The following is a 27,656-nucleotide window of genomic DNA, read 5'->3' on the forward strand; positions in this document are numbered from 1 at the left end:
GGCTCTGTCAGTGTCTCGAGCAATTGTGATGTCATTGATGATGTCCCAATGTCTGATCACTTGAGCAATTGTGATGTCATCAGTGATATGAAGTTGAGCAATTGTGCACTGTGCATGCCAATAGAGCAGGCGAGGCCACGCAGCAGCCGAGCTGCAGGGCCAGCTCGGCGAGCTGCAGGGCGGGCGAGCCCGTGCAGCGGGCAAGCCTAGGAATCGAGTGTGTGTAGCTCACGAGATGCCTAGTATTTACATACAGAGGTGGAAGTAACTAATTACATATACTCAAATTACTGTAATTGAGTAGCTTTTTTGTGTACTTGTACTTTTTTGAGTAATTTTTTTAATCAGTAATTTTACTTTAAGTATATTTATATACTTCACAAAATTGTTTCAATTTACAGAGTACAATAAATCCAAAGTTTCCCCAAGTTTTCCATGAACTGTCAAGAAACTGTCCAATATATTGGCCCTCGCTGTCAGTGTTGCCAAGGACAGTAGGTATTGGCTGGTAAAAAGGTTGTTACAAGTCACCAGATTACATCATGCTCATTTGCATATGAATAGCCTATATAAGATACAGTTCCTGCTGTCAGAGGAGGGAGGGGGTCTATGCTGTGATCATCAGACCTCTGGATGACAAGTAGAGCAAACAGGCATCAGCTGTACCAAATGATTCGGGATTCAACAATTCACCAGAAGGTGAACGACGGTCAGTCTGACAGCAACGAGAATATGTTGCGCTAAAGTTTAGCTTTAGTCACAAAGTGGATGGAGACAGAGAAGTTAGAAAACACTTCTGCAGACCTAAATCCAACTGAAACTCATCAGATTTGTTTGAAGTTGAGAACAAGCTTGAAGAAAATGAGAAAAATAACATAATTTTTGAAAAGATACACCCCCCCCACACAAACAGTAGCTACCGGTAAGTAACAGGAAAGGTAAAATTAGTGGTCGAGCGTTTATTTCAAGCAAGTTTTATTACGTGTGTGAAAGACATTGTAAAACCTTGGCAACGGTTATATTCCAACATACTGTATGTACAGACAAAACATCAAATTTGTGGTAGACTATCTCTGTGCCGCTGTGTCAGGAATATATTCATCACAGACAAGACACAGATGAGCTCTTTAATGAAGGGAAATAATCTAAGCTCATGGCCTCTCCTCCTGTATCTTCCTTTCCTCTCATTCTCTTCTGCGGGAGTTTATTAAAGACCCACACACTGCCCTTGGACATTCAATCATTTTTTCAATCGGGGGAAATGGATGTATTGAATGAATGCACAGGCTGGCAATTCATTACAACAATCAGAATTTGACCCCCTCCCGAGTGACTCACCCCCCCCCCCCCCCCCCCCCCCCGCCTCTCTCTCTCTCTTTTCTCATCTCAAATCATTCCCTCGTTCCCCCTCTTTTATACCTCACTCTTTCCTGCAGAGATAGTTCAAAATGTTCCACCTCAACATAACTAGGGATACTCTACTCTGGGTTCTTCATTCTGGGTTAATTTTTCCTTTCTTTAGAAGATCATCCGGCACCAACAGAACACTCATTCGTCATCAATATATAGTATGTTGTAAATGTTTCAATTTGTTTACTTTGCTCGAACAGGGTAAGTGCATTTTAAAGAGAAAAGAAATACGTTGATATGAACGATGAATGACATCCTTTACTGACAAATGACAGAATGTTACTTTCTTCACATGTAGCAGATGGGGCGCATCGCAAACACGCTGCTTTGGTGATCATCGTACAAGCAGTTCACACATTCTGCTCTGCAAAACCGGAGCAGAAGAGCAGGTTGATCACTGATCTCATATTATATCTGATAATAGAGGTCAGTGGCCAATCAGAAAATACCTTAGGGTCATTATACATGGGCTAACTGATGTGCATCATCTGCTGCTGTGCCATGCCCTTGTCCTATTTGCACATTGTTATCCCTCCCCTGCTTCTAATATTCTCATGACCCTTACCTTGAACTCTCTTCCTTCTTGACCTCCCGTCGATTTCTATTTTCTCCTGTCTCTCGCCCTCTGCTCCAGGGCCTGAAGCACTGTCTCGGTGACAGGCTCTGCCCTGGTCACCACAGCTTTCCTCTCGTGTGGCTCCACCACGATGGTCATCACGCAGCACATGTCCACCAGCTCTTCCTGGCACCTCTTCATCCCGGCGTCCACCTGACCTCTCCGACTCGGGTCACGCTTCAGAACCTTCTTCTCTGCCACCGAGAACCCCAGCAGACCCGTCAAAACCTCGTCGGACAGCTCCACGTCCAAGTAGCCGGTGCCGTCCGATATGGTGGCGCAGATGCGCCAAACGCCGCTGGTGCTGGTCAGGTTCCCCAAGAGAGTGACAATGAAGGCTTTGACGCAGATCTCTGTGGTGCGGGCGTGTGGTTTGGAGATCACCTCTTGAAGGAGGCACAGGTAAGTGAACGGCGGGGAGGTCAGGGCGAGAGTGGGGGCAGCGCTGGCCCGCTGTGGCTCTTTTTGAGCAGATGTTCTATCCGATTCTGCAGCGCGAGAGGCGTAACTTGGCCCCTGAGGTGTGGTGTGTGCACTCTCAAACGCAGGCACCATCTCATTAGGAGATGTATCCGTTACACTTCTTGATGACTGGCTGGTAAGTCTAGAATTGGTCTGACAAAGGCTTGGATAAACCTTCTCCAATCTAAGGCCTTCTTTAGCATGGAGTCTATCTTGCCCTACAGCCTTCGAAGATCCGGCTGTTTCCTGAGCTGTATTGCGTGTGTTCTGGAGCCCAGTTTGCGCTCCGTACATTTCAATCTCTTTGAGAAAGCAGGAATCCATGTCTTCTTCATCCATGAAATCCCCCTCATCATCAGTTAGGAAATGGCCACCATCGTGTGATGGGGGTGATGCTGAGGGCAAGTTGGGTTTGGAAGTCATTGCCGCTAACTGCCCTCTAGCTGCAGTAAAGCAGCTTTGATTGTCTCTTTCTTCGTCTTGCCCGGTAAACCTCGAGTTGCCAGAGCCCAGCCGCAATCCAGAGCCATTCAAAGTCTGCTGTTGTGACTCTCTGTCAAACTGATCGGTCTGCGGTTTTGTTGTTCTGTCAGAGCGGCTTGGATTTGCTGTTATTCTGTTGTTGCGTTTGTGACCGCTGTCAGACTGTTGAGTGACGTTTGTACTTTCCTGAAAAATGACACTGTCCAACTCATCAAGCGGGAGGTCATCAAAGTCTTCGTCGGGAAAGTCTTCATCTGCCATGTTGTGATCTGTGACGTCTTGGTGAGTCAAGCGGGTAGAAGATAAGGGGGCAACAAGGTCCGAGTCCTCCAGCTCGTTACGCCAGCTGTGACCTTGGACCGAACCACTTCTATTGCTTTGGATCGACCCACTTCTGTAAGATGGTGTGGAGGCTTCACTTCTGGAGGACAATCATGTTGGAAAGGGTTAATATAGCTTCTAAATCAGCCATGATTTCAGTAGTGTCTATTGGTTCATCATGGCAATGGAAATACTATGCTATGCTAGCAAGCTAGATTATAGGTTTCACGTGATGGGATGGCACTAAATGACATTAATTAAAATACCTTGATAACATTGTTACAAAAATGGAGTAACAGCTCAAAGAAGTGAGTTAAGGGTTTCATCCCCGTTTAAGGATATTTGTCCGAGAATAGAGACATGGTCAATGTATCATATATCAAGCACCCACCTGGACGAGGCAGTGGAGACATGGCTCCTGACAGAGGAGGGTCTGGACGAGGCAGTGGAGACATGGCTTCTGACAGAGGAGGGTCTGGACGATGGAGTGGAGGCCTCACTGAGTGTCCCATAGCCACTCTCAGTCTCCACACTATGCCCCCTCTGAACCCCTTCCACCTCCTGGGCTTCCAGGCTGGCCAACAACTCTTGGTCATCTAGGTCCATGTCCTCCATTTCCTGGTTCCCTAAGGAGAAAACAAAAACAGGTACAAAGACATGAATGTGTTCAATAGAGTTTTGGCCAAGCAATGTGACCAATAAGTAGGAATGGGACGATATGCTAATGTCACGATACAATTGGTGATATGAGGTCCATGATGTGATATAATAAATATAAGTTAAATGACAAGAAAGTTTGACTGTGCAGATTTCTTTATTTTTGAGACACATATGTTTCTAGCAATGGGATTAGCTTGCTAGAATGTAAACAACAATCTACAAATGCCATTATAAAGTCGTAATAATATAATTTGGATGGAGAGCTTGTGAAATTGTGATGGGCAAGCAGTCTCATTTGTGATTAGTACAGCAGAATAAAATATAGCTGATATTGTGATTCACCCCCACCCCTCACACACAATATGTATTGTCATATTTGCACAGTGATATACTTGAATTGAAAGCATGCTAGCCAATATAATAAAGAACATCCTCAGAGATATTACTACAATATTTCACTGAGGAGAAATGCATGCAATCAATTGTGCTGTTCATAACAAGGGAAGGAGGACATGCATTTCATCTTCTGTGTTAAGAAAGGAGACACAACAACCACTACAGAATGTGATGTACCAACAAAGCTACACAAGCCCTCGTGGATAGGATACCCCATATACCTTGATGTGGTGCAGGTGGAACCGCTCCCCCCTCCTGCTGCCGCTCCTCTTCAGGAAGTCCCAGTGCTCTACACAGCATCTTGCCCTGGTTAGAAAGAACAGAAATTACTTTTCCTATGGTATACATTATTGTACGATATTATTCACTATAACAAATGCTGGTCTTTATCCTTGCTTCGGGTGCAGTATAAACATGCATTAATTAAAACAATTACTGGTCCTATACACCTCCATGCAGTGTTGCGTGTACTATAAACCAGTATCATCAAGTGATTAGGTGCACATAACATTTACACCAAATCTGCACAAGTGTTCCTAAAATTACAGGGGTAGAGCACACAAACACGCATTGCTCTATGTTTGCTTTTGCATCCCCAATTGAAACAAACGCATTGAGACTTCACTGAGAGGGCTGCAAAAATCTAAGAAACCGATAGTTTACCTGATTGTTCCTGTCTACCAAGTCCTCCACCTCTCCACCCAGGACCTTGATGTTGGCCGGCCCCAACAGCAGCACACCCAGCCTGCAAACCATCTGCCCCTGCAACTGCAGCTTCACTCCAGGCCTGGAGAGAGGGGGTTAAGGGAGAAACAAGACACATTACATATTGCATCATTTTGAAAATGCATAGTTGTAGGGTAGTAGAGAATCTGGCGTTTAGGTGGTTAATGCTTGAAAAACTGCCAATGAAATAGCAGTGACATAAATTAGTTTGTTTATTAACATTTATTTTGGTTAATAATAGCATCAACATGATATCCACTCAAAAAAGCAAACCTTATAGAACATTTGTGAAAACAAAATAGGACAGTAGTACAATATTACAAGAGTCTTCCCATTTCCCTAAAAGTGGCTTGATGATAGCGATCTTTATTTTAAAACTAAATGCACAGTTAGTTACCTGCGATACAAACAAAATACTAAAATATTACATTTCAAGGTTCCCCTTTCAAAGTAGGTTGCAGCCAAAAGATGCAGTTAAGTATTCCACAAAATGATCCTTCACCTGAGAGCTGTGCTGAGTGCCGGGATAGGCTGATATTCCATGGCTTCCAAGCTCTGGACTCCATCTGTCACCTGTACAACAGATAGACAGTTTACTTGACCAGTGTAATGATCACAATTGTTTCTCTTTATTATATATCTTTATTATATATTACAGAGAAAACGGCACTTTAAGACCGCAAAGCGCGTTAACGCGGTTCGCGGTCTTAAAGGGATACGCACACAAATGAGGGATATACACGCAAATGCTGCATCAGGTATCAATGGGTTAAGGAGTCCAAGAACTGTGGAACTGACTCAAATGGCTAATGTAACACCAGCACTATGCACTTGAGTAACCCTGTGGGGCAGTGTGCAAGTGTATTACTTCAGGTGAAAATTATACAGTCTGTGTATTATATTCCAAGAATATACTCCCTCCCCCGCTGTCTCTCTCTCTCTCTCATGCCGTCACTGACTGTACTTGACAGCTCTGATTCAACTCTGCGAAGAGTGGAGCCGAGACAAAAAGCCTAGTCTAATTGCTTATAATTGTACACCAGGATTTTAGCTTTCAAAGTTCAGAATCTTAGAATATTGGCATAGAGGCAATATTGAAACACTCTAGAATAGAACACAATGTCCACTATAGTTGAAAATAGTAAAAGATGTTTAAAATATATATATTCCAAAAAGCCATAACAAGTGTTCCTGAGATCAAGACCAATTGTAAACAAATACAGCAAAAAATAACCAGGGCTATCATTCTAGCCATAATCTTGCAGCATTGCACTAAAATTTAGTTAAAAAGTTAGTTATTTCCTAATTTGCTCTACTTTATAAATGCCTCCGACCTGCAGCAGAAGCATGCGAGTTGGCTTGGCCTCCCAGGGCCTCTGGGTGGCCTGTGTGACGGCAGACACTTCCTCGTTGGTGCGGTCTGTGCCCCTCCATTTCTGCAGCTGACCATAGGCCGGCTGGCTGATGTCCAGTAATGAGTCAACCTAAAACAGAATAGGCGAGACCTCTGATTATATTGCTTTGTATCTGCCTATTAAATTCTTCCAATGTTGTATATGTAATGTCTCCACCTGGACACAGAAGGTGCCGCTGAGCTCAGTCTTCTGGGCCTGGGAGAGTCCATCAGGGAGAACAGGGTGGTCCAGGTCCCTCAGGTCTGTCAGCAGCCACTGGTCCAGAACCTAAAATGATGATGGCGTGGTTTCAAATTTGTTACACCATGCCATCAGGCACACAAGTTTTTAGACTGCATTTTTTTTCAACTGTTACACTTATTTTGCAGTCATTCTTGGGTATGAATGAACTATCAGTTAAATGCCTAAATTGTAAGATTATGTGACATTACATGAGTTTTTTTTTCTTTCCATAATATATGAATGGCCGATTTGGACATCAATTCATGATACAATAAATTAAGTAAGTGTATGAAATCTACAGTGGCCAGTGCCACCTTATTAGTACCAGGTCAGACTTCCCTTTAGCCTTCAGAATCAGAACAGCCAGAATTCAACAAGCTCTACAGAGATCTTGGTCCATACTGACTCAATAGTGTCACACAGTTCCTGCAGATTATTTGGTGGGACAATCATGCTACGAACGAACATCCCATTCCACCTCATCTTAAAAGTGCAAAAGTGTTCTGTGGTTGAGATCGGATTGTTCGGACATGGCGCATTTTCCTCCCGGAAGTATCCATTTAATTGACGCCATGATGAAGAAACCACTGTATAGTATACAGCTCACCAACCAGTTTTTAGTGGCTGTTGACAACTACTTCTCCTTTCAAAATAAAAGTTAAAGTAAATGCCAAAGTAGGGCGATATACTTTCCCTTTTCACATGCTGAAGAGATACACAAAACCAGGCTTCCTGACTCATTGATTATTCTGCTGCTGTGTCATTGAGAATAATCAGTATCAGTTCAACCTGCTATGTACAGCATGTACATTGCTTTGCATGAAACTGCAGAGGCAGACAAAGTCGGACTTCCTACCTGTTGGTTGATCTGCTGCTGTGGCAGACGGCCTGCTCCTCCTCCCTCCTCCTGGAGCCACTGCACGCAGGCCTCCAGCCAGGTGAAGGGCACCTGGATGTGCCAGGAGGACTGCAGCCAGGCCTGGGCGGCACGCACCACTCCCTGGGTCTCAGGGGCCATCCTCCTCCTCTATATGTGATCTCAACCTGGGTCACTTTTTGCTATTTTCTACTCTGCTGTTATCTACTACCATGTGAGGTGCGCACAACTCCAGCTTCCAGTAGTTGATTATTCTGCAGCTGCGGCTATCTAAAATGATTATTCTGTTATTCAACATTAATAAGGCAACTCCAGATTATAGACATTAGACATATGTGAGTTATTTTCCAGTAAAACGTGGTTTAGCTTAGCAAGAACTTTAAAAGACATATCAGCTTTAATTTGGTTTGTTTCAACAGTGACACTCTCACTTAAAACAATTATTGTAAACCACTGTCTTCACACTACTGTACTCTCAGTGGTTCAAATTCTACTCCCATCGAATTCACGACAAAGCATCCAGCACTCCCTGTGGGATTGGAAGGTCATTCTCTATCTTCAGCATCTGTCTATACTGAACCTCTGTATAGCCTTCACCTATTTCTCTGTTGTCATATCAATCTGATATGCTATATCTTTGAACTGCTGTGCTGCTGATCACACCTGGAAAAAAGGGAGGAAAGAAATAGAGATAGGTGAAGTGAGGATGAGATTTCTAACAGCTAGCTAGTTAAGACAGAATAGCGTAGAGTGCTGACTGTTAAACATCCAAGGCGCCAAAGTTACTCCAAACTCCAAGTTATTTAGCTTAATGCTAGCTTAACTTCGTCACCATACTATTTGACACCATGGGGGGAAATGGAAAATACAAGAGAACTTGCTAAACAGACACGCATGCACGCATTAAAAAGACGCAAATAAACGTTACCGATGCAGATCATAACTGAAAAAGATGACAATCTTGGAAGGCAAAACCCAAACCCAACGGCGGGTACATTTCAACCAAACCGCGTGGGGCGTGCGCGTGCGGGGGCTAATGTTACAGCTTTGGAATCTGCCTGATTGATCTGTGTTCTAGCCAATGGATGGACTCAGTTATTGATTGACCTTTACATCCACCTCTCGTCGAGAAGAGCCTGGTGACGCGAGGTTAACATCCACCAATCAACGCACTTTTCTAACGTTGACCATTTCCGGGTTTGATAGAGGTGCAGGAAAGAGGAACGAGCGAGGTGTTGCAATCGCAGGTTTGTGTTTTCAGTTTATTTTTCCTTTCTCTGGGCCGCATTCCTCATACAACTCAGATACGCAGGTATTGTACAAATACATACGCCTGTAGCTGTTTAGATACGAAACGGTGTGGCGTGCTAGAGTTACCTAATTAGCTGACTTGGCTAACGCTAGCTCCGGTTGTGCTTTGGGCTTGGCGATCGCAATATGGCGAAATCAGCTAGCCGCTAGCTTGTGCCGCCGCTATAGGCCGTAGCGAGCGATTGGCGTTAGCAGGCCTGTCTTTGTATTGCTCACTTGCTAATCACGTTAAGCTACCATCGATATTCACGCCAGCTGAATTAAAAGTGGCGGCATCTTGCGTATTGTGTCTTCTGTTCTTTACAAGTGTCTCTCCGATCAACTCGAATCTATTCGACGATTCCGACGAAGCGAGCGTTAGCTACTTTGCTACTTACACTAACGTTAACCTTACCATTAGCTTAGCTAACGTTAGCTACTTCCAGTGACCATACAGGATTTGTGAGCCTCCCGTCATTTATTTAATCGATTGGCCAAAAAATGTACCTTTATTAATTTCACTTTATCGTTACTGTCTTAATGTTTATCTGTTATCCAACAATCCAAATACAATAATGGATATATACGTTAATTGGGGGTCCACTCAGAATTGTCTCTGAAATGATCTTTTATATCCATATTATATACTCTAATTCCAATTGTCTCCCTCCATCGACAGGTTGCAACAGCTGTTTGGTCCTTGCCTATTGACATTAGTTCTGTCTATCATCACGCCCTTGTCCTTATAGAATAAATATCGGTGAGTGCCAGTCTTCTGCTAGTCTCTTACTCATTTTCTTACTCTGTTGTCTCAGTCTGATCTCCAAAACACTGCTATATCTCCAAAACACTGCTCATATATCTATTTTTCCCCTCTCTTACAATGCTGACCGACTACCGCAGCTCATCAGACACAGTTTGTCGCTTCTCTCTCCTGGCTGCTGCCTGTTCACTGGACCGAGGTGCCCACCCTATCCTGCCCGCTGTCAGCTGACAATGGAGACAGAAATTGAACTTAAAGAAGATACCTCATTCAGCAACACAGAGACAAACGGTATTGATATTTTTTATATCACTCTGCGGCTTTACCTTGTAGGTTATCCTCTTAAATAATGTATTATTCAATATAACATTTGACAATTCTATTGGCTACATAGCCACATAATGTCACTGCTGTCTCCTCTCTAAATCCGTTGTGCCATCCAGGAAGAAGAAGAAAATAATTTGTTTTTAAATTGGCATACAACAGGGAAATTGTGTGTGTAGATTTGGCCTATAATGTGAAAACAAAATCTGAGCATCAGTCTCATGGCGATTCTCTGCTCCACTGTGGTTTCTGTGCTCCTTGTGAGTGCTTTTCTTGTAGTTTTCTGTGGAAGGTTGTGCATGCTCATGTCTAGTGTGTGTTAAGTGTGTATTTATCTCCTTATGCCAGGAAAGCGCCCGGCCGAGGACGCAGAAGACGAGAAATCGTTCAAGCGCTCCAGGAACTCAGACGAGATGGTGGAGCTCCGCATTCTCCTGCAGAGCAAAGTAAATCAGCTCTCATCATCTGTTTTTTAACCCCTCTATCATTGGTTTGTTTTTGTGTCATCTTTTTATGGGCCTCCATTCTTATTTGAGAGGCCATTTTATTCGGGATTTCATGCTGTTTGGTTGCCTGCGCTTCCCACAATTCTTGCCCTGATCACATCCCTGCTGTTGGAATCTGTAATTTCCGTATGTTAGTTATTCATTCAGTCATTACTTTCATCCTGATCTTGTCAGTTGAAATCTTCTGTTCTACCTTCAAAAATGCATATGTGTTAATCAGGGATGCAAACGAATCACCTTTAGGTGACAGTCACCATTTTGATCCCAAAATAGGGCACTTTAGTGAATGATTTCTGAGTGGTTTTGTGTCTGCCCTGGCATCTGTCACCTTTTTCACTCTCCATGAGCTTGCATCTCAGGTTAATTACAATGTCATATTTCTTAGTTTCTATTTTCATTTGTTTGGTTTTGTATGATTTCTGTCTTTAGAATGCAGGAGCTGTGATTGGGAAGGGTGGCAAAAACATCAAAGCCCTTCGTACAGACGTGAGTACATCTATTTCGTACCCCCTCAATATATATATATTTATTTACTTATTTATTTTTTATTTATTTTTCCCCACTGGTGCGCAGCCTGCCAACAACTACACAAACTGCCTCTATATGACCAAAATTTTGTTTTAGTACATTTATACTGGATGACTGGATATATATCTTGATCTGTGTAAACAAGGGGTGTGGTCAGCTGATACCTGTGTTGACATTAGCTTAATGTTGATGAGATCTTCTGACAGACCCTTCGGGTTTGGTTCCATCTCCTCCTTGTCACACGGACATCATCTGATTGCCACAGCTAAAGTTGCCCTAGGCACAAAATGTCCAACTTCAAGTCCATTTCCTTCTCCATAATATGTAATCAGTTTGTCGTGGCAACACTGATGCTCTTTTTAAATCTAACATGAGCTCAGTGCAGTGTGGATGAGGTTGTAGCGCCAACTGCCATTTATCATTATTCTAGAACTGTTTAAGCAACCTGGCCAATTCTCAATTCATTCAATGTCATTACCTCTCTTTCTCTGCCCCTCCACACTTTTTTCTCTCCTCTGTCTCTCTCTCTCCCAACTCTCACACTGTCTCTGGTCCCCCCCCCCCACCAACATTGACCCCCCCTTTTAATCTCAATCTCAATATGCCATTACCCATTTTCCGATGTCACCCTCTCTTCTCTCTTTGACAAACCAATCTGAGAGAAAAACAAATAAAATCACATTTGACCAGTGTAGAGCCTGTATATTAAAAATGTATTCCTCTCCCCCTCCCTCCCTCTTCCCTCTCCCTTGTTTATTATTTTACTGTTGACTTTTTTGCCCACTTCCTCCTCTGTTGCCCATGTTCTGGATGGCCCCTCCTGCGCCCGCCCACCTGACACCCTGGTTGGCCCTGCCCATAATCGTGCCCTGTCCCTAAATGGGCTCCTTACTTGATTGACATCTGTGTGCTCGAATGGCCCTGGCCCCTGCCCATGCCACGCCCAGTACAATGCCAGTGTGTCAGTCCCAGACAGCAGTGGGCCTGAGCGGTATGTCCCTAAGCTCCTCCCTCTCACTGCCTGACTACAGGACAAACAAGCAAAGCTGAATAATAAATAGCCATCCTGCCTCTATCAAGTCACTGTATTTTAACCTACCTGTTCTCACAGTATTTTAGCCTGAAACAAAATGCCTAAAATGCGTTCATGTCCAAATCTGCCTCTTCAGCCTGTAAAAGCCATGTCAACATCCTTTTTATATGCCTCCATTTTTAAAGTCACGTCAGCAATTGAGCCTTAGGCAGGTGTTGTCAGGGTTTTTCCACAGTCTTCCGCAGTCTGTTCAAATCTACGCTACAATATGTTCCAGTGCCAGTGTTTGCAATATGTCTGTGTTTTGATATTATTTTTCAGTGATGATTATCTATCCTCTTCTCTTCCGCGATCCTCACCTCCCTCCCCCTCTCAAAATGGATATACTGGTGTTTTTGTTTGTTTGTTTTCTTTCTTTCACAAACATGCTCACATGCTTCTCGCACCATCCCATTCTTTCCTTGTGATGCCCTCATTGTTTTGCTAGACCCCAAGATTGTGCGTTCAGTCTGCAATGCAAAAAGGCCAGCCTAGGATTCAGTGTATTCATGTGTATTCTTCTTCCTTTCCTGTCCTCCGCTTCATCTGAGATTGTTTATTGACTGTTGGATCTGTTGGAAATATCTGTCTCTCTATCTCACTCATCTCGTCGCTCTGTGGTTTTGTGTTTGTCGCTTCTCCCATTCCCTTAAAGGGATACGCCGACTTTTGGGGAGTTTTGCCCATTTGCCATATTGCCCATACATAATAACCAAGATACACAATACCTTTACCGTCACTCTCCGTGCATTATCCAGTGAGCTACAGTCATCCACTTACTATCGCCATTCGCCAATGAATTGGAGGAAACGGTACAACCGTTCAAAGTCACCGAAAACACACATTTCTAACAGCGCCAAAAAGCTCTATGTACATGTTGTGATTCGGGTACTCGCCACGCGATGAAATAATAATCCATAGTTACGTGAAACGTAATTTTCGTAGTAGTCCACACCGAGAACTAAACAAAGATCAAGTTACTTCCTTGTTTGCCAGCCATGTTTAGAAAGTAGTTCTGGCTATCTATTTACCTTTAAAAAAAATGCATTTCTCGGCATTTTGGATTAACATTTAATCTCGTGGTGTGTACCCGAGTCACATGTACATAGAGCTTTTTGGCGCTGTTGGAAATGTGTGTTTTTGGTGACTTTAAACGGTTCTATCATTTCCTCCAATTCATTGGCGATACTAACTAACTGGACGACTGTAGCTCGCTGTATACCTCACGGAGAGTGACGGTAAAGGCATTGTGTTATCTTGGTTATGTGTGGGCGATATGGCAAATGGGCGAAACTCCCAAAAAGTTGGCATATCCCTTTAAAAAGCATTGATTCCAGTGGTGGAACGCCTCATTTCCCATGGTATAACCTGCTCTGATACTCCTCGGCTGTCTGCCATTCTTCTCCCATCTACGAACTGCACTTAAGTTCTCTTGATCAGGGAATTCATTGTACATTTCTTTTATTAATTAAGTCTAGTTTTCAACCCCCAGTTTTTTTGCCCATGTCTTGCTACCTTAGGGTGGATGCAAACAACAAGATTTTTTTCTTAATTATTATTTTATTTATTTATTTTTATGAATTAAGCCTAATTGAGCACCAGAATTGTTGTCCTAGCCACATTTTTAAGACTAGAATGCCTCGAAGGATACATCTCGATGGAGAGGGGATTTACACCCCATGGTCGTTGAAATTTGTTTAGGACGGCCTAGTTGGGGGCGGAATCTGGTCAAAGTCTTTGTAGTGTGCATCCATCCAATTTGGCTTCAGGTTTTTAGAGCTCTCTGTGGCACCATTGGTGCTTATTACTGCCAGATCCTCCTGAAACTCCCCCCCCAACCCCTTCCCCACCTTGCCCCTTCAATGGTCACCAAACACAATCACTTTTCTTTGGGTTCCTTTCATTTTGTTTTCTATTTTCTTTCTTTCTATGGACAACAGACTGATTTTTTTTTAATACAGTACTGTGCAAAGGCACATGTAAAAGAAAAATAAATAAGCGAAGATGCTTTCAAGAATAATTAGATTCAATTATTTGTGTACCGGTATATCAAAAAATATACTATAAGCGGGAGTCGACTGGCACACTAATGCAGAAAAAAAATGAATCTAAGAAATTATCTTAGATTAATTTTTTTATGCTATTAATATAAAAACTCTTGGGTGCCTTAGACTTTTGTACAGTACTGTATATTGTTTATGTAATAGATATCTACCAGTTACAGCGTTGGACTACCATTGACCTTGAGTCTACTGCCATGTTAGGGTTGGGAAATGTAGGATTTCAGCTGTTGATTTAGCCTGGTTAGTCTCAATGGTGAGTGGGTTAAATTGGGTTGGGTTTGTTCTTTAAGGTTAAGACTCTGCTTAGGGGGTGTTGTGAATTCTCTCATCTGAAATGTTATTCCCTCCCTCCTCGCGATGGCACCCCCTGTCTGGTCCCCCTCGGCTTGTCTCTGGCCTGTGATTACTGGGTGCGATATGAAGCATCCTGAGCATCAGTGCCGACATCGACACAGTCGGAGAAATCCTGCTGAAGATTATCCCAACCCTGGAAGAGGTGAGAACTTTTTTTTTTTAATTATTGTTTTTGTTTTGTAGCACATGTATTTTTCTTTCTCCTGCGCCACCTTTAACATCCTGGACTGAGTTGATTTTTAATGTCTCTGTGTTGAGTGTAACGCCTTTACAGTGTTCTCCACATATTACCTGCAGTACAGTAAAATATCCGGAGTCCTTTTTACCTAATATGCTGCCATTTGGTGGATGCTGCTATGACATTGGATGACTCCAGTGGGACCCAAACGCTCAGTTGTCTCTCTGTCTCATTTGCTGGTGCCATTCTCTCCTGTGTGACCTACAGAACCACTCACAGTGCATGCCACAATTATTGTCATAACGCCATAAAAGCGCTTGAAAGGAAACGTGCTACCATAAAGGGAACATTAGTCCTGGGAAGGTCTGATGCCTTTTTCTGAAATGTCTTTTTGGTAATTGAACTGGTGCAGGCTGGATGTCTGCACTGTACCATGGACAGTGTTAGGATGTTCACATTAGCCTGCGCAGTAACATGTTCATAAATTGATTCTCCCGTCAGTACCAGCAGTACAATGGGATGGATTTTGACTGTGAGCTACGTCTGCTGATCCACCAGAGCCTGGCCGGCTCAATCATTGGCGTGAAGGGAGCCAAGATCAAGGAGCTCCGAGAGGTATGTGGACAGCAGGGATGGGGGGTCAATTTGCTTGCAATTGAGCGTGTTCCAAAATAACTGCACACTGCTATTTTGCATGCTAACTGTTAGAGCACTCATTCTCAGATATTTCTTAACCCATTGATACCGGATGCAGCATTTGTGTGTGTATCCCTTTCGCGGTCTTAAAGGGATACACACACAAATGAGGGATATACTGTACACACAAATGCTGCATCAGGTATCAATGGGTTAATGGGGCACATACTGTATGTTTTCAGCACTCCCCGATGCTGCCTAATTGAATCCAATGGGAGATGTCTGGGCAGGATAACCTCTTTCCTGCTCTTCCTATTGTTTATTCTCTCCTGTTTCACCAATGTTATTGAATTGATTTCTGGACCGTTCCACACGACTGAGTCTCTATCTTCCATTTCCTGCAATACTTACCACCAAGATGGAGATGTCATTCCAAATAGAAATATCCGTTAAATGACAGATTTGTGAGTTCATGCGGAAAATGCTCAGGGGTTCAACCCCCCCCCCCCCCAATTAATATTCAGTGGTTGTATCCATGTAATAGCCTTCTGTGCTTCTGTGCATGCTCATGTGTGCCTGTATGCATGCGTCTCCTCCAGAACACCCAGACCAGCATCAAGCTGTTTCAGGAGTGCTGTCCTCAGTCGACAGACCGGGTGGTGCTGGTCGGGGGGAAGTCGGAGAGGGTGGTGGAGTGCATCAAGACAATGCTGGAGCTCATCGCTGATGTAAGTTGTTCTCATGTATGATACCAGGCCTTAAATGTACAACTCATTTCCACCACATATAACGGCACAGTACAGCTCTACTCGACCTCGTCTTACTCGTATCTACTTGATATAGACTCTGTTTCCATAGCAAGTTTACTCGCCTCCGCCCACACCTGGTCGTCATAGCGACCGCATATCTGTCCTCCGCCCATAGCCGAAGTAGCCTATAACGTTCAAATTAAATCCATACACGGAACTTTTAAACTGGTTATGAAATACTGGTGTCTCTAAATGACCTACAGTGTACACGGGCAAATGTGACAATCGGCTAGGAGAATGGATATCACTTTGTTGTTACTCAAACTCACATGCATGCGCTGCGCGGGGGACGGGAGTGCGCTACGGGGAGAAGGGAAGCCAGCCCACTACCCCGGCGGCAACTCACCATGCAAGACCGCGGCTTCACTAAACCCCCGCCTCCGGCCTAGCGGAGCCGACGTATAGCACACAACTACAAAGGGCTTCCCGAGGAGCGGACTTTGTCTCTCAAAACAATTGAAAACCACCGTCATGTTAAAGCTGAGCAAGGAGATCGATTTTATTTCACCAGAGCCGAACGCAGCAACACAAAAGACTGATGGAAATAACAGAAGAGAGGGTAAGCCCCACTAAACTGGTATCCAGCATTGACAGTAGATACAGTAAACACAATTCTGTCTGCAGTGTTTTCACGTCACTGTATGGTACCTGGGCCACAGCGCTGGAACCTCAACAAAGCAGGGACCAAAACTAGCACGACTCAACCCGGGCTGTCCAGGTTTTTGATCGGTGGAATGAGACAAAAAAGGGAGACGAGCTGGGCGGGGCCGCGCTGATACCAGCGGTGAAAATGGGCCATAATAATGCTAATAATATAGTAGGGTTGGGCAGTTGGACAAATACAGCAAGCATCAGCGATAGACTGAATCCAATCCATGCTTTTTTCCCCCCTGATCTAAAATACCTTGATCTTTGGACATTAATTATTTAATGTAGCCTAGTGCAACACGCTACACATTTAATACACATGTATTCTTGAGGACTGAGCAAGCCAAATGCTCTTTGCTAGCCTAGGCTAAAATCTATCTTCCTGTTCTCCATCATCAGGCTCCCATAAAGGGCCGTGCGCAGCCCTACGACCCTAACTTCTACGACGAGACCTACGACTACGGCGGCTTCACCATGATGTTTGAGGAGAGGGGTAGCAGCCGCAGGCCCATGGGCGGGTTCCCCATGCGCGGGGGCAGGGGCGGAGGAGGAGGTAGTGACCGCGGGTTTGACCGAATGTCCTCTGGCAGAGGCGGACGGGGTCCCGCGCCTCCCTCCCGCCGGGACTATGATGAGATGAGCCCCCGCAGAGGACCCCCTCCACCCCACCTTGGTAGGGGGGCCCGGGGGGGCGGCCGTGGTCGCAACTTGGCCATGGGACCTCCACACAGAGGAGGGTAAGGGATATATAGTATACATACACACCACGTGCAATATTGCTGTCTCTATCCCATAGCTTTTTGTTTCCAAGTTTTTATTAATGTATTTAAAGCACCAGTTTTGCATAAATGGGCGGGGCATGCTATCTATCTAACCCCTAAAATGAAATTGAGTGTGGGAACACCATTTGTGTTGAACCTGGATTCACCGAACTTGCTTTCCATTTTCCAATTCATAGGATCAGTTGGAACCAATATTCTGTGTGTAAATCTAATGTCATACTATCTAGGCCCCTGGAAGAATCATTGATATTCCATTCATAGAGAAGTTAAGAAGTCATTGTACTCACATTCCATAAAGTGTATGTGCTCATATTTGTGTGTGTGTGTGTGTGTGTGTGTGTGTGTGTGTGTGTGTGTGTGTGTGTGTGTGTGTGTGTGTGTGTGTGTGTGTGTGTGTGTGTGTGTGTGCGCCTCTCTTTCCATCTCCATCTTCCCCCACAGAGATGATCGTTACTATGACTCGTACCGCGGCTCAGATGACCGGTCAAAGTAAGTCTCTGCCCCCAAACTTCTGCTCTCCTCCTACCTGGGTTTGTATCCTAGTGCAGTGTCTTAACAGGGATACTTTGACAGTTTGATATTCTATTATTATATTCCGTTATTTGATATGATCATGCACTTGTCACAATGGGGGCAGACACTCTGTATTGTATTGGTGTCGCTTTTCAGCAGAAGATGGCTCATTGTCATTGAGACATCGTTCTGCAAGCTAGCTTGTTTGTTAACCCATTGGTCTTCAGGGACCGCAGTAAAAAATTGAGAGCCGACAAGTGCTCAGTTTACTTTCTTGCTTGGCCAAGACAGATGGCAAACTTCAATTCAAATTGTTGAGGTATCCCTATCCTATCAGTTGTCCTCACAGTTGATGGAAAATAACTGTTCTCTTTGTGAACCTGTTCCCCCTCATTGTATCTTTAAGTCTAATACTAATACCCACCATGCAAGCATCCATTACTCTCCCGCCCAGTCCCTTTGCCTGCAAATACCCTGGTTTGTCCCTCAGCCTGATACATCCACCTGTTCGGTCTCCTGTGTTTTGGAGAGACCCCCTGAATTAGATAACGTGGCCTCCTCTGCCCTGTGTAATCCCATTTAGTCTGCTATTCCCTCCCCAAATCCACAGTAATGTTGTTAGTGATGCCAAAGCTGCCCTGGCTTGGCATCACTTGTCCACATCCAAATAGTTTGTGTGTGCAGCCACATGTCAGCTAGTCTGGCCATATGCTAATCCCCCATATGCTGATCCTCTGGTCATTTCCTTATCACCACCAGTTTAAAGTCAGTTCTTAATAAGGCTGTCACTGTTTTGCTCAGAATTATTATTAAAACTATTGAGGCTAGCTGGAATACTCTGTAGTCCATTGTTGGATCTGGGGTTTCAGTACTAAACGTACAGTATTGTTTAATACTGAGTGATCCATCATTGTTACTGAAAAATACATATTTTCAAGTCTAGTCTCGGGGTTACTGTAGAAAAAACGATTGAGATGCAATTCACGTTTTGTCCTCCTATTGAAGAAATCTAAAGTCAATATGCAAAATTTGTCCTTTTTTGGATTTCTCAAGTGAGGTGATATTTAATTACTGATACCCTCTTTTAGCCTCGCAGCAGCCTCGTGTCCAGTACCAGTATGATAGCCTGGCATCAGCCTCATGTCCAGTACCAGTATGATAGCCTGGCATCAGCCTCATGTCCAGTACCAGTATGATAGCCTGGCATCAGCCTCGTGTCTGTCCAGTACCAGTATGATAGCCTGGCATCAGCCTCATGTCCAGTACCAGTATGATAGCCTGGCAGCAGCCTCGTGTCTGTCCAGTACCAGTATGATAGCCTGGCATCAGCCTCATGTCCAGTACCAGTATGATAGCCTGGCATCAGCCTCGTGTCCAGTACCAGTATGATAGCCTGGCAGCAGCCTCGTGTCCAGTACCAGTAGGATTGTCCGGACACCCAAAAATGTTGTGTTGCAACTGCAGGATCAAATAAGCCCAAACACAGTTCTTCTATTAAAGGCTTTATTTGAACTCAGTTTTGGGGAGAAAGTAGCAGCCCTAGGCTTCCATCATCATCACCACCACCACCTGTCACTCCTCTCACCATAACACTGTCAGAGCTGTTCCTGTTAGTGTGTGGGTGGGTGGCTGGGAGGAAATGTGTTTATACTGTAATCTTGCTCAGCGTGTGTATGCAGTTTGACCTAGACCATAGATTTCCTTTGGAATATTGTCAAGCATTTTATATTCTAAACATTTTGTCTCCTCTCGTTCTACCCCTCTCTCTCTCTCTCTATGTCCCTCCTTTCTCCTCCCCCTCCTTCGTCAGCAGTGACAGAAGAGGCAGACCGGATCGCTATGGCGATAGCATGGTTAGTGACCCTTGGCTAAATGCATACACGTCTGTCTCTGGCATCTCATTGGGTGCCGGCATCCTCAGGCCGACATGCCGATTGGTCCCAACAGGGAACAGGCAACACCAGACAATGGCTATGATTGTTCAATTTGGTTTAATGACAATAGTGGTGTGACATTTTTCCATGGCTGGGCACGCGCGTGCATGTGTGCGCACACTCACCCAAAGCCCTGGCCCCTGACCATGCATACAATAGGGGTGGGAATGGCAGAGTAACTCACAATACGATACTTGGACCTGGATAACGATGGTACTGTATCGCGATTCTGCGATAATCGATACATTTTATGATATTCCATGTACAATACATCATATCTGTGTAACTGAAGAGGAAAAAAGACCCCTAAAAAGCAGGAATTATCTTATGTATTCACAGAATTGTCATGAAACAATGTACAATAAAGTGCCTTCTGCATATTGCCTCTTTAACACACACTGACTGCAGTTTGCCACGTGTGAAGTTCAAATGTTTAAAGGAAAGGATACACAATAATGCCTCGCTAAAATCATTTAAATCTGTGCAAATTAAGTTGACAGAAAACAAAAACATAAATCAGTGCAAAAAAACACACATTTCAGGATCAACGTCACGATATGATGCGATAACGATAATGTATCGCGAGAGCATCGTGATCAATATATCGATATTTTGATTTATTTTATTTTATTTTTTCCCTAGCATACAAGCTGGCTCCGGCTTGGCGTAAGAAGCCATGCCACCAAATGACCATAATCACCACAGCCGGAGACTCTCCATAATAATCAGCCATAATTGCCCTCTACCATGTACTTTCACGACCAGCCTGTTTTTCCTGCAAGGAGAGGGAGGTTGTGGGGGGTGGGGAGGGTGGGGAGGGTGGGGGAGGGTGGGGGAGGGGGTTTGGCCGTGGCTGGTTGCTAGGCAATAATAAAGCTTTGTTGACAGACTGGAAGGTCTCTCTCTCTCTCGCTCTCTGAGAGCTGGCAGGATACTGCCTGCCGTTGCTCGGCAACAGCGTTTTGAATCGCCTGTTGCCCTGGTGACAGCAGCTGAATAGCAGGTGAAAATGGGGGCTGATGGAGATGCGGGGAGGGGGGGGGGGGGAGGGAGGAGTCTGGCTTATGGATGAAAACTGGATGGCTTTCAGTTGAGTCTACTCCATGGAGGGGCTGCGGCATCACCATACATTTATCCCTCCAGTCTTCTATGCATTCATCAGCGATGATGTGTGGAAAGATGAAAAGAGATGGGTTAGCTCTGTGTAACCCTTCTGTCTTTGTCTTTTTTCCTGCAGGGTGGAGGTGGATATGGTAAGTGTTGAGATTTCTCTCTTTTGTCTCCCATTATATGGATATGTGGTCGTTAATGTTCTTAGCGTCTTTGTTAATATGCTTATGAGTGCGCAGGTGCCCATATCTTTTCCACCACACTGGTGTCCGGCAGCCGAGTGGTCATTTGACACTGTTGGCACTACTACAGCCACCAAATACTGTCATGACAGAGCAGTCGTCAGTGATGCTTAGCCTTTTTGTTTATGGATGTAATCCAACATGGTGGAAAACGTGGAGAGTATTTCTCATGTTGGCTGAGTCGCGTGTGAGTAGATGGGTATTCAGACTGGGAAGACATTTTGCACTTGCAAAGGTTGCAGTCGGCATACGATGTTTTGGCTGTTTGCAGTGCTATCGTCATTCAAATAAATGTGAAACTAGCTAAATGACATTTTTGCTTTTAGAATAAAATTCCCGGCATTGATTGTTTATTATATACATCGATATGATTCAGTTCAAAAGGCATCGTTGAACGCAAGTGAGATTAATGATGTGTTCATGTCTGAGCTCAGTATTGTGACGGAATAGTTACTACTGATGTGTTGTTTCACAGATGTCAGAAATAACTTGTGTTCTGTTTCACTCTCAGTGAGTCAGTGCTTGCTTTCTCTCTCAGATAACAGTTCCTCTTGGGACAGCTACCAATCCGGTGAGTGTCTATTGATAAGATTTTATTTTGTTGATGCACATGCATGCAGCTCCCCCATTCCTCCTCTTAACTCCACTTGCTTTATATCCACCACCAGATAAGTATCTTTTCGCCTTTTCTCTCCTCTCTCTTCCTCAACCCTCTTTTCCTTCCATCTTACCAGGTGGACGTGGCTCCTATAATGACATGGGAGGCCCAGTCATCACCACACAAGTGACCATCCCGAAAGATGTGAGTAAGCAACACCACACACACACACAGACACAAAAGGATAAATCTCCTTCAAAACACTGTCCCCCCATGAGACATGACAGATATTCAGTCAGATTGCTGCCGTGTGTGTTCATGTCATCTGCACCCTCTCATATCTTAGCAGCTATAAATCATCATGTTTTGTCATGTATGTCGTATTCCAACATTTTGACATTCATTCATTATACATGCAGTGAATAAAATGTCTGTTGTGTGGTGCATTCATGATGTAGCGATCAATAAATCATGTTGTCTCCCACACGCCAGCTTTATTACCGATATGCACACACACACACACACACACCCACCCACACAGGCATATAATAGTAGTTTAATATTTGACATAAAAATGCGACTTGACGAGCAATGTTTCCACCTAAAAGACACGGCGTAGTGAGGTGTACCGCAACTAGTTAAAATGGTTGTATATTCAAGCCTATCTCACACTCATGCTCTGTTTTTGTGTGTCACTTTGCCCTTTTTTTGTCCATGTATTTAAAAAAAAATAAAGAAGAAGAGATTGTCCATGCCTAAAATATTTCTCTCTCCCCCCCCCCCCCCCCCTTCTCCTTCTCAATACCCAACCAATAGCTGGCTGGCTCTATCATTGGGAAGGGGGGCCAGCGGATCAAGCAGATCCGCCATGAGTCCGGAGCCTCCATCAAGATCGACGAGCCTCTGGAAGGTTCTGAGGACCGCATCATCACCATCAGCGGCACCCAGGACCAGATCCAGAACGCCCAGTACCTCCTGCAGAACAGGCAAGTCCTCAAACTGCCTCTGTCACGGGACTAACACATGACATTTACCCGGGTCTTAATGGATTTAGAAATCCTTGGATCTGATTTGAAATACTTGATTGAGATGGAGCGACCGACCATGCTTGCAATTGAACCGTTTGTAATCGCTTCCAATTGCTCTGTGTGGGCTTAGTAGCTTGCCTTGGAGTTGACATGGTGGAACCCTTTGAAAACGCCATGAAATTATTCTGTGAGCTGTTCAGCTCAAATCAGATCTGTTGGCTAGCATCGTACTAAAGTCGGTCAAACGCTTAAGTGCAATCTATCCCCATCTCCAGGCAAGCTAAAATAACCATTACAAAAATGTAATAGGATTTAATCTGGCTCTTAAAAAAATATGATGCTTATGCTTTTACCTCTGTGCACATCCTGACTCCACTCATTCATAGATTTGAATATTGGAAATATATACATAGATATATTTGTGTATGATAAAAATGCATTCTGATCCTAGTTAAGCCTCTCCTTGTTGGGCCATGCGTTTCTGTTGCCTGCTCTATTCTGTTCACTAACCCCTTCCTTTCCTCCCCATGCAACCTGCAACTATTTCAAACCTTCCTCTTACATGAAATGGCTATGAATGAGTAAAATATATATATATACCGTAAATATAATAAAATATTTGTACATATACTGAATGAAAATATAAACACAACACTTTTGTTTTTGCTCCCATTCTTCTAAGACTTTTTCTATGCACACACAAAAAGACTTACTTCACTCCAATTCTGTCGACTTATTTGTTTGAATCCGTTAGTGAGTACTTCTCCTTTGTCAAGATAATCCATCCAACTGACAGGTGTGGAATATCAAGATGCTGATTAAACTAGCCTGGGAACCTCACAGATCTTATGTTTGTCGCTCTGCATCACACGTTTCGTGGCTCTGATTGGGTGAGGCATTTCACGGACTGTGCCCGTTGGTCACGCCCCCTCGAAATAGAAATGTAATTCCACACTCATTCGCATTTGCGAACTGGTCTGCCGATGTCAGGCTAGATTAAATAGCATGATTATATTAACACATTGGAGACGGGTTATGGTCGTGAAATGAACATACAATTCACGGGCAACAGCTCTGGTGGACATTCCTGCAGTCAACATGCCAATTCCACGCTCCCTGAAAACTTGCGACGTCTGTGGGCGTTGTGTTGTGTGGCCAGCCCGAGGCAGGAGGCACACCTGTGCACTACACCTGTGCACTACTCACACTGTTTAATCAGCATTTTCATACGCTACACCTGTCAGGTGGGATGGATGATCTTGGCAAAGAAGAAGTGCTCACTAACACAGATTTAAGCAAATTTGTGAACAAAGTTTGTCGAGAAATGAGCCTTTTGTGTGCATAGAAAGTCTTAGATCTCTTATTTAAACTTGTGAAAAATGGGCGCGAAAAACAAAAGCGTTGGGTTTATATTTTTGTGAAGTATATATTTACAGTTTTCTCAATTGATTTAAAAACAACGGGTCACACATGTTTCTCACACTGTCATATTTGTCCAATAAATATGATCAGTGGAAGGAAACGACCAGAACGTCTCGTTCTTTTGCCATCCAAGCCGTTTCACTGTGAAGCAGGGAGTGGATTGGTTCTTCCCCTGGCTGCTGCTGTGTGGAAGACTAGTGATTTTGTTGTTTTTAGTTAGATCAACCGACAACAAATCACAGTCTGCCAAATAGCACAGGCTCCTCCTCTTCTGTCTCCCTTGGCAACCAGTAGGCACGTATAATATACACTACTTCCTTGTTGATGCTATCCAGCTTAGCCCAAATGCTAATGCAGCTGTAGAACTGCCGCCGCTGTCTTCATCATAAGTAGTATAGTGTTGCCATGATAACTAACCCTGCCTCCCTCTTCCTTCCTCTCCTCCCCCCAGTGCGCTGCACCTGCTTGGACACAAGGACTAACCACACCCCTCCTCCTCCTCCTCCTCTCTCCTCTCCCGCCACCGATGCCACACATCCCCCCTCCCCCAACCTCTCTTTCTCTCTCTCTCTCTCTCTGTCTCTCTCGTTCTCTCAGTTATCCCACCACCCACCCGCCCCCACCCCACCGCCCCCGTCCTTTTTGTCCAAGATTGACAGCTCCCATCTCCCAACAGTTGCCCAAATGTACTATACATAAATATATATATATTTTCACTGACTCATGTGAATTATATTTTTATTCTGCTGTATTTTGTTTCTTTTTTTACTCTTTATATTTCAGTGTGAAGCAGTACTCTGGTCAGTTCCTCTAGACCCAGGCGACTCTCAGATTGAAGCAGACTCAGATTGCCCCCCCAACCCCTCTGTCCCTGTCCAACACAGCCCCCTCAGACTATTATCCTGGATTGTGGGTTTCTTTTTTGAATTTTATTTTTGTATTTTTTAAATGAAAATAAGGTCCAACATTCCTGTGCGATGTGTGCGTAAAAGAAAATGTGGATGTTCTACATTTTTTGAAAGTGTAGTCCATTACTTATCTCACACACCTTGACTTTTTTTCTTTTTTCTTTCAACACTCACATGTCTATCAAAATATTCTTCAGTCTCTCCTGACAGACATCAATAAACATAACCTTTATTTTTGGATGATTTTTTTTTTTTAAGAATTGTAAGTGTATGTTTGTGTCTCTAGAGTGAATCTGTCCAGTGTGTGTGCATGTGTGTGTGTGTGGGTGGGTGGGTGTGCTTTCTCCTGTCTGTATTGGTCTCTCACACCGTTGTACCCCATTACCACTCAGTGCAACGTGCAGAATGTAAGATACTTTTCTTTTTTATATGGAACATTTTATGATTATTATTTTTAAGAGATGTAGGAAATTGTAGTCTTCTTTCAAGTGGTTTCAGTTTTGGGGTGTTGTGTGAGGTCGGGGCTCTGACTTATGTGGAAAATAACCCTGACGCGCTACTCAGTTGTAAACTTTTAAGATACAGGCCAATTTTGACTGTTTTGTAAGCATATTCATGCTAGTTATTCAAAAGCAATTTGAATTGTTTTGAGTAACCTTCAGAAATGGAAACATGTAGCTTGTAATTTGTTCTGACATTGTATGGAAGACTTGGCAATGATGTCAAAGTGGTATGTTTTGTCCCTGCAGTTTCCTGTGTTCTACACTTGTTTGCTCTCCATGCTGTAGACTTCACACTGTCAAATTGTAAAATGAATAAAGATAATGCCACTTTTTACTGAACTGACTTGCCTTGTTTTAATAAGCTTGCTGAAAAGATATACTATTTCATCAATAAACATGACATAACACAAATACAAAAGTTTTCCATCTCAACCATTACTTATGACACAGAATTGTGTGCTTGGTGGTGTGATTGTTATAGTTAACTTATAAAAGCACAAATAAACACACACCTTATTGGCTGGGTGCTACACCCCCCATCATGTGGGTGTGTCTGTACCAAGACAGTTATGGCGAAGGCTGAAAGTACAAAGTTGACAAGTAAATTAAGAAACATTCAAACCTCAGGGTTGGGAAGGTTACTTTAAAAATGTAATTGATACAATTACTAGTTTCCTGTTAAGAATTAAAATCAGTAATGTAATCCAAGTATCACGATATAAAAATAATGTAACTGATTACTTTTGGATTACTTGTGAACAAATTTCCTGCATTTGACTACTGGAGTCTGGGGGCATGCTCCTCAGGAGGACACAATTCGAAAAACATCAGCTCTGTAATACCGGGTTCTAGTCATTTGTTTTGTGTGTGCACTGGTCCTTAAGATCCAAGTGTGTTTTTCTCCAAGGATTTTGTTTTTATTTATTTGCACCATATGATATTTGTTTATTAAAAGGATCCCCATTAGCTGCCGCCTAGACGACAGCTATCTTCCTGGGGTCCAAGACAAAATATAGCCTACATTACATAACAATAATTAAAATACAAAAACACAAAGTAAAAGAATAGAAGACAGGATAAAACAACAAATTTAAGTTAAGACAAACATTTGCATGATCAGCTAGCTATCTAGCTGGCCAGTAACACAAAATAATATTTGGTCAATACGACTATAAGCTACCATAGAAAAACAAATCATGGGCTGAAAAATGACGTGATAAACATTTCATGCCATAGAACTAATCGCCATGCCATTGGTGAATAAAGCTCGCTTGTTTAACTTTACCCACTGGTCTCTCATGATTGAAATGTTGGTCTCGACCTAGTTTCAAGATGAAGACCAGTCACGTTACCTCACATCACAATAGGCATCAGCTCCCAGTTTAAGTCAAGCATAATCTGTGATGTCCATTATGACGTGTGCCTCCTGACTCATCACCCCATCCTCAATAGCCAATCAGCCCCTGTCAACACGCCAATAAGATATTGATAATGATGTCACTGCCGAGGCTATGACGTGGCAGTACATATAGCCATGCTCAGCGCGTCATCGTCCTCTTTCCCTGATCCTTCACCTCATGGTCGCTGTACCTGGGCTGATCGTATCCCATCCTCTGAAGCTGCGTTTCGCCCCACCCACCTCCCCAGTCCACCACCAACGTCTTGACTCCCGAAGAAGCCCCTACGGGGGGGATTCTCTATCCTAGTCCGAGCAGATGCCCTCCTCTCTCACCACAAGAAGAGAGGCATCTTACCACAGAGTCATTACGCCAAAGAACTAGTTGCCATGCTGCCATGCCATAGAATTAGTTGCCATGCCATTTCATGCCATAGAACTAATTGCCATGCCATTCGTGA

The 27,656-nt window shown here is 43.7% G+C and overlaps 2 protein-coding genes across 9 annotated transcripts; one reads left to right on the forward strand and one right to left on the reverse strand.

Moving 5' to 3' along the window:
• Nucleotides 1–1,424: 1,424 nt before the first annotated feature.
• Nucleotides 1,425–7,729, reverse strand: rmi1 (RMI1, RecQ mediated genome instability 1, homolog; the record flags this gene model as incomplete). The annotated part of the gene is made up of 8 exons (XM_083645272.1): nt 1,425–3,392; nt 3,684–3,918; nt 4,570–4,654; nt 5,012–5,135; nt 5,577–5,647; nt 6,409–6,558; nt 6,646–6,756; nt 7,568–7,729. 8 exons carry the CDS (start codon nt 7,727–7,729, stop codon nt 2,012–2,014), a joined length of 2,319 nt encoding a protein of 772 aa, XP_083501398.1. The 3' UTR covers nt 1,425–2,011.
• A 1,051-nt stretch (nt 7,730–8,780) lies between these two features.
• hnrnpk (heterogeneous nuclear ribonucleoprotein K) lies at nt 8,781–26,122 on the forward strand. 8 transcript variants are annotated; one of them, XM_083644016.1, is made up of 17 exons: nt 8,781–8,835; nt 9,558–9,638; nt 9,782–9,932; nt 10,314–10,411; nt 10,901–10,957; nt 11,947–11,990; nt 14,558–14,630; nt 15,168–15,281; nt 15,902–16,030; nt 17,159–17,496; nt 17,983–18,030; nt 19,865–19,907; nt 21,226–21,241; nt 21,852–21,911; nt 22,075–22,142; nt 22,755–22,924; nt 24,840–26,122. In XM_083644016.1, the coding sequence occupies exons 3-17, from the start codon at nt 9,875–9,877 to the stop codon at nt 24,868–24,870; spliced, it is 1,347 nt and encodes a 448-aa protein (XP_083500142.1). In that variant the 5' UTR covers nt 8,781–8,835; nt 9,558–9,638; nt 9,782–9,874; the 3' UTR covers nt 24,871–26,122. The 8 variants fall into 8 exon arrangements, with proteins under 8 accessions (XP_083500142.1, XP_083500143.1, XP_083500147.1 ...); XM_083644017.1 differs by having other exon boundaries at nt 25,172–26,122; XM_083644021.1 differs by having other exon boundaries at nt 21,879–21,911.
• Nucleotides 26,123–27,656: the final 1,534 nt, after the last annotated feature.

Source organism: Poromitra crassiceps, assembly GCF_964638095.1.
Source record: "Poromitra crassiceps genome assembly, chromosome: 10".
NCBI lineage: Eukaryota > Metazoa > Chordata > Actinopteri > Beryciformes > Melamphaidae > Poromitra > Poromitra crassiceps.

Coding starts and splice junctions, on each gene's coding strand:
- hnrnpk (XM_083644016.1), top strand. CDS start 9,875: ATGGAGACAGAAATTGAACTTAAAGAAGATACCTCATTCAGCAACACA. Junction 10,958..11,946: donor TCAAAGCCCTTCGTACAGAC/GTGAGTACATCT, acceptor TGCCACGCCCAG/TACAATGCCAGTGTGTCAGT. Junction 18,031..19,864: donor GGCTCAGATGACCGGTCAAA/GTAAGTCTCTGC, acceptor CTCCTTCGTCAG/CAGTGACAGAAGAGGCAGAC.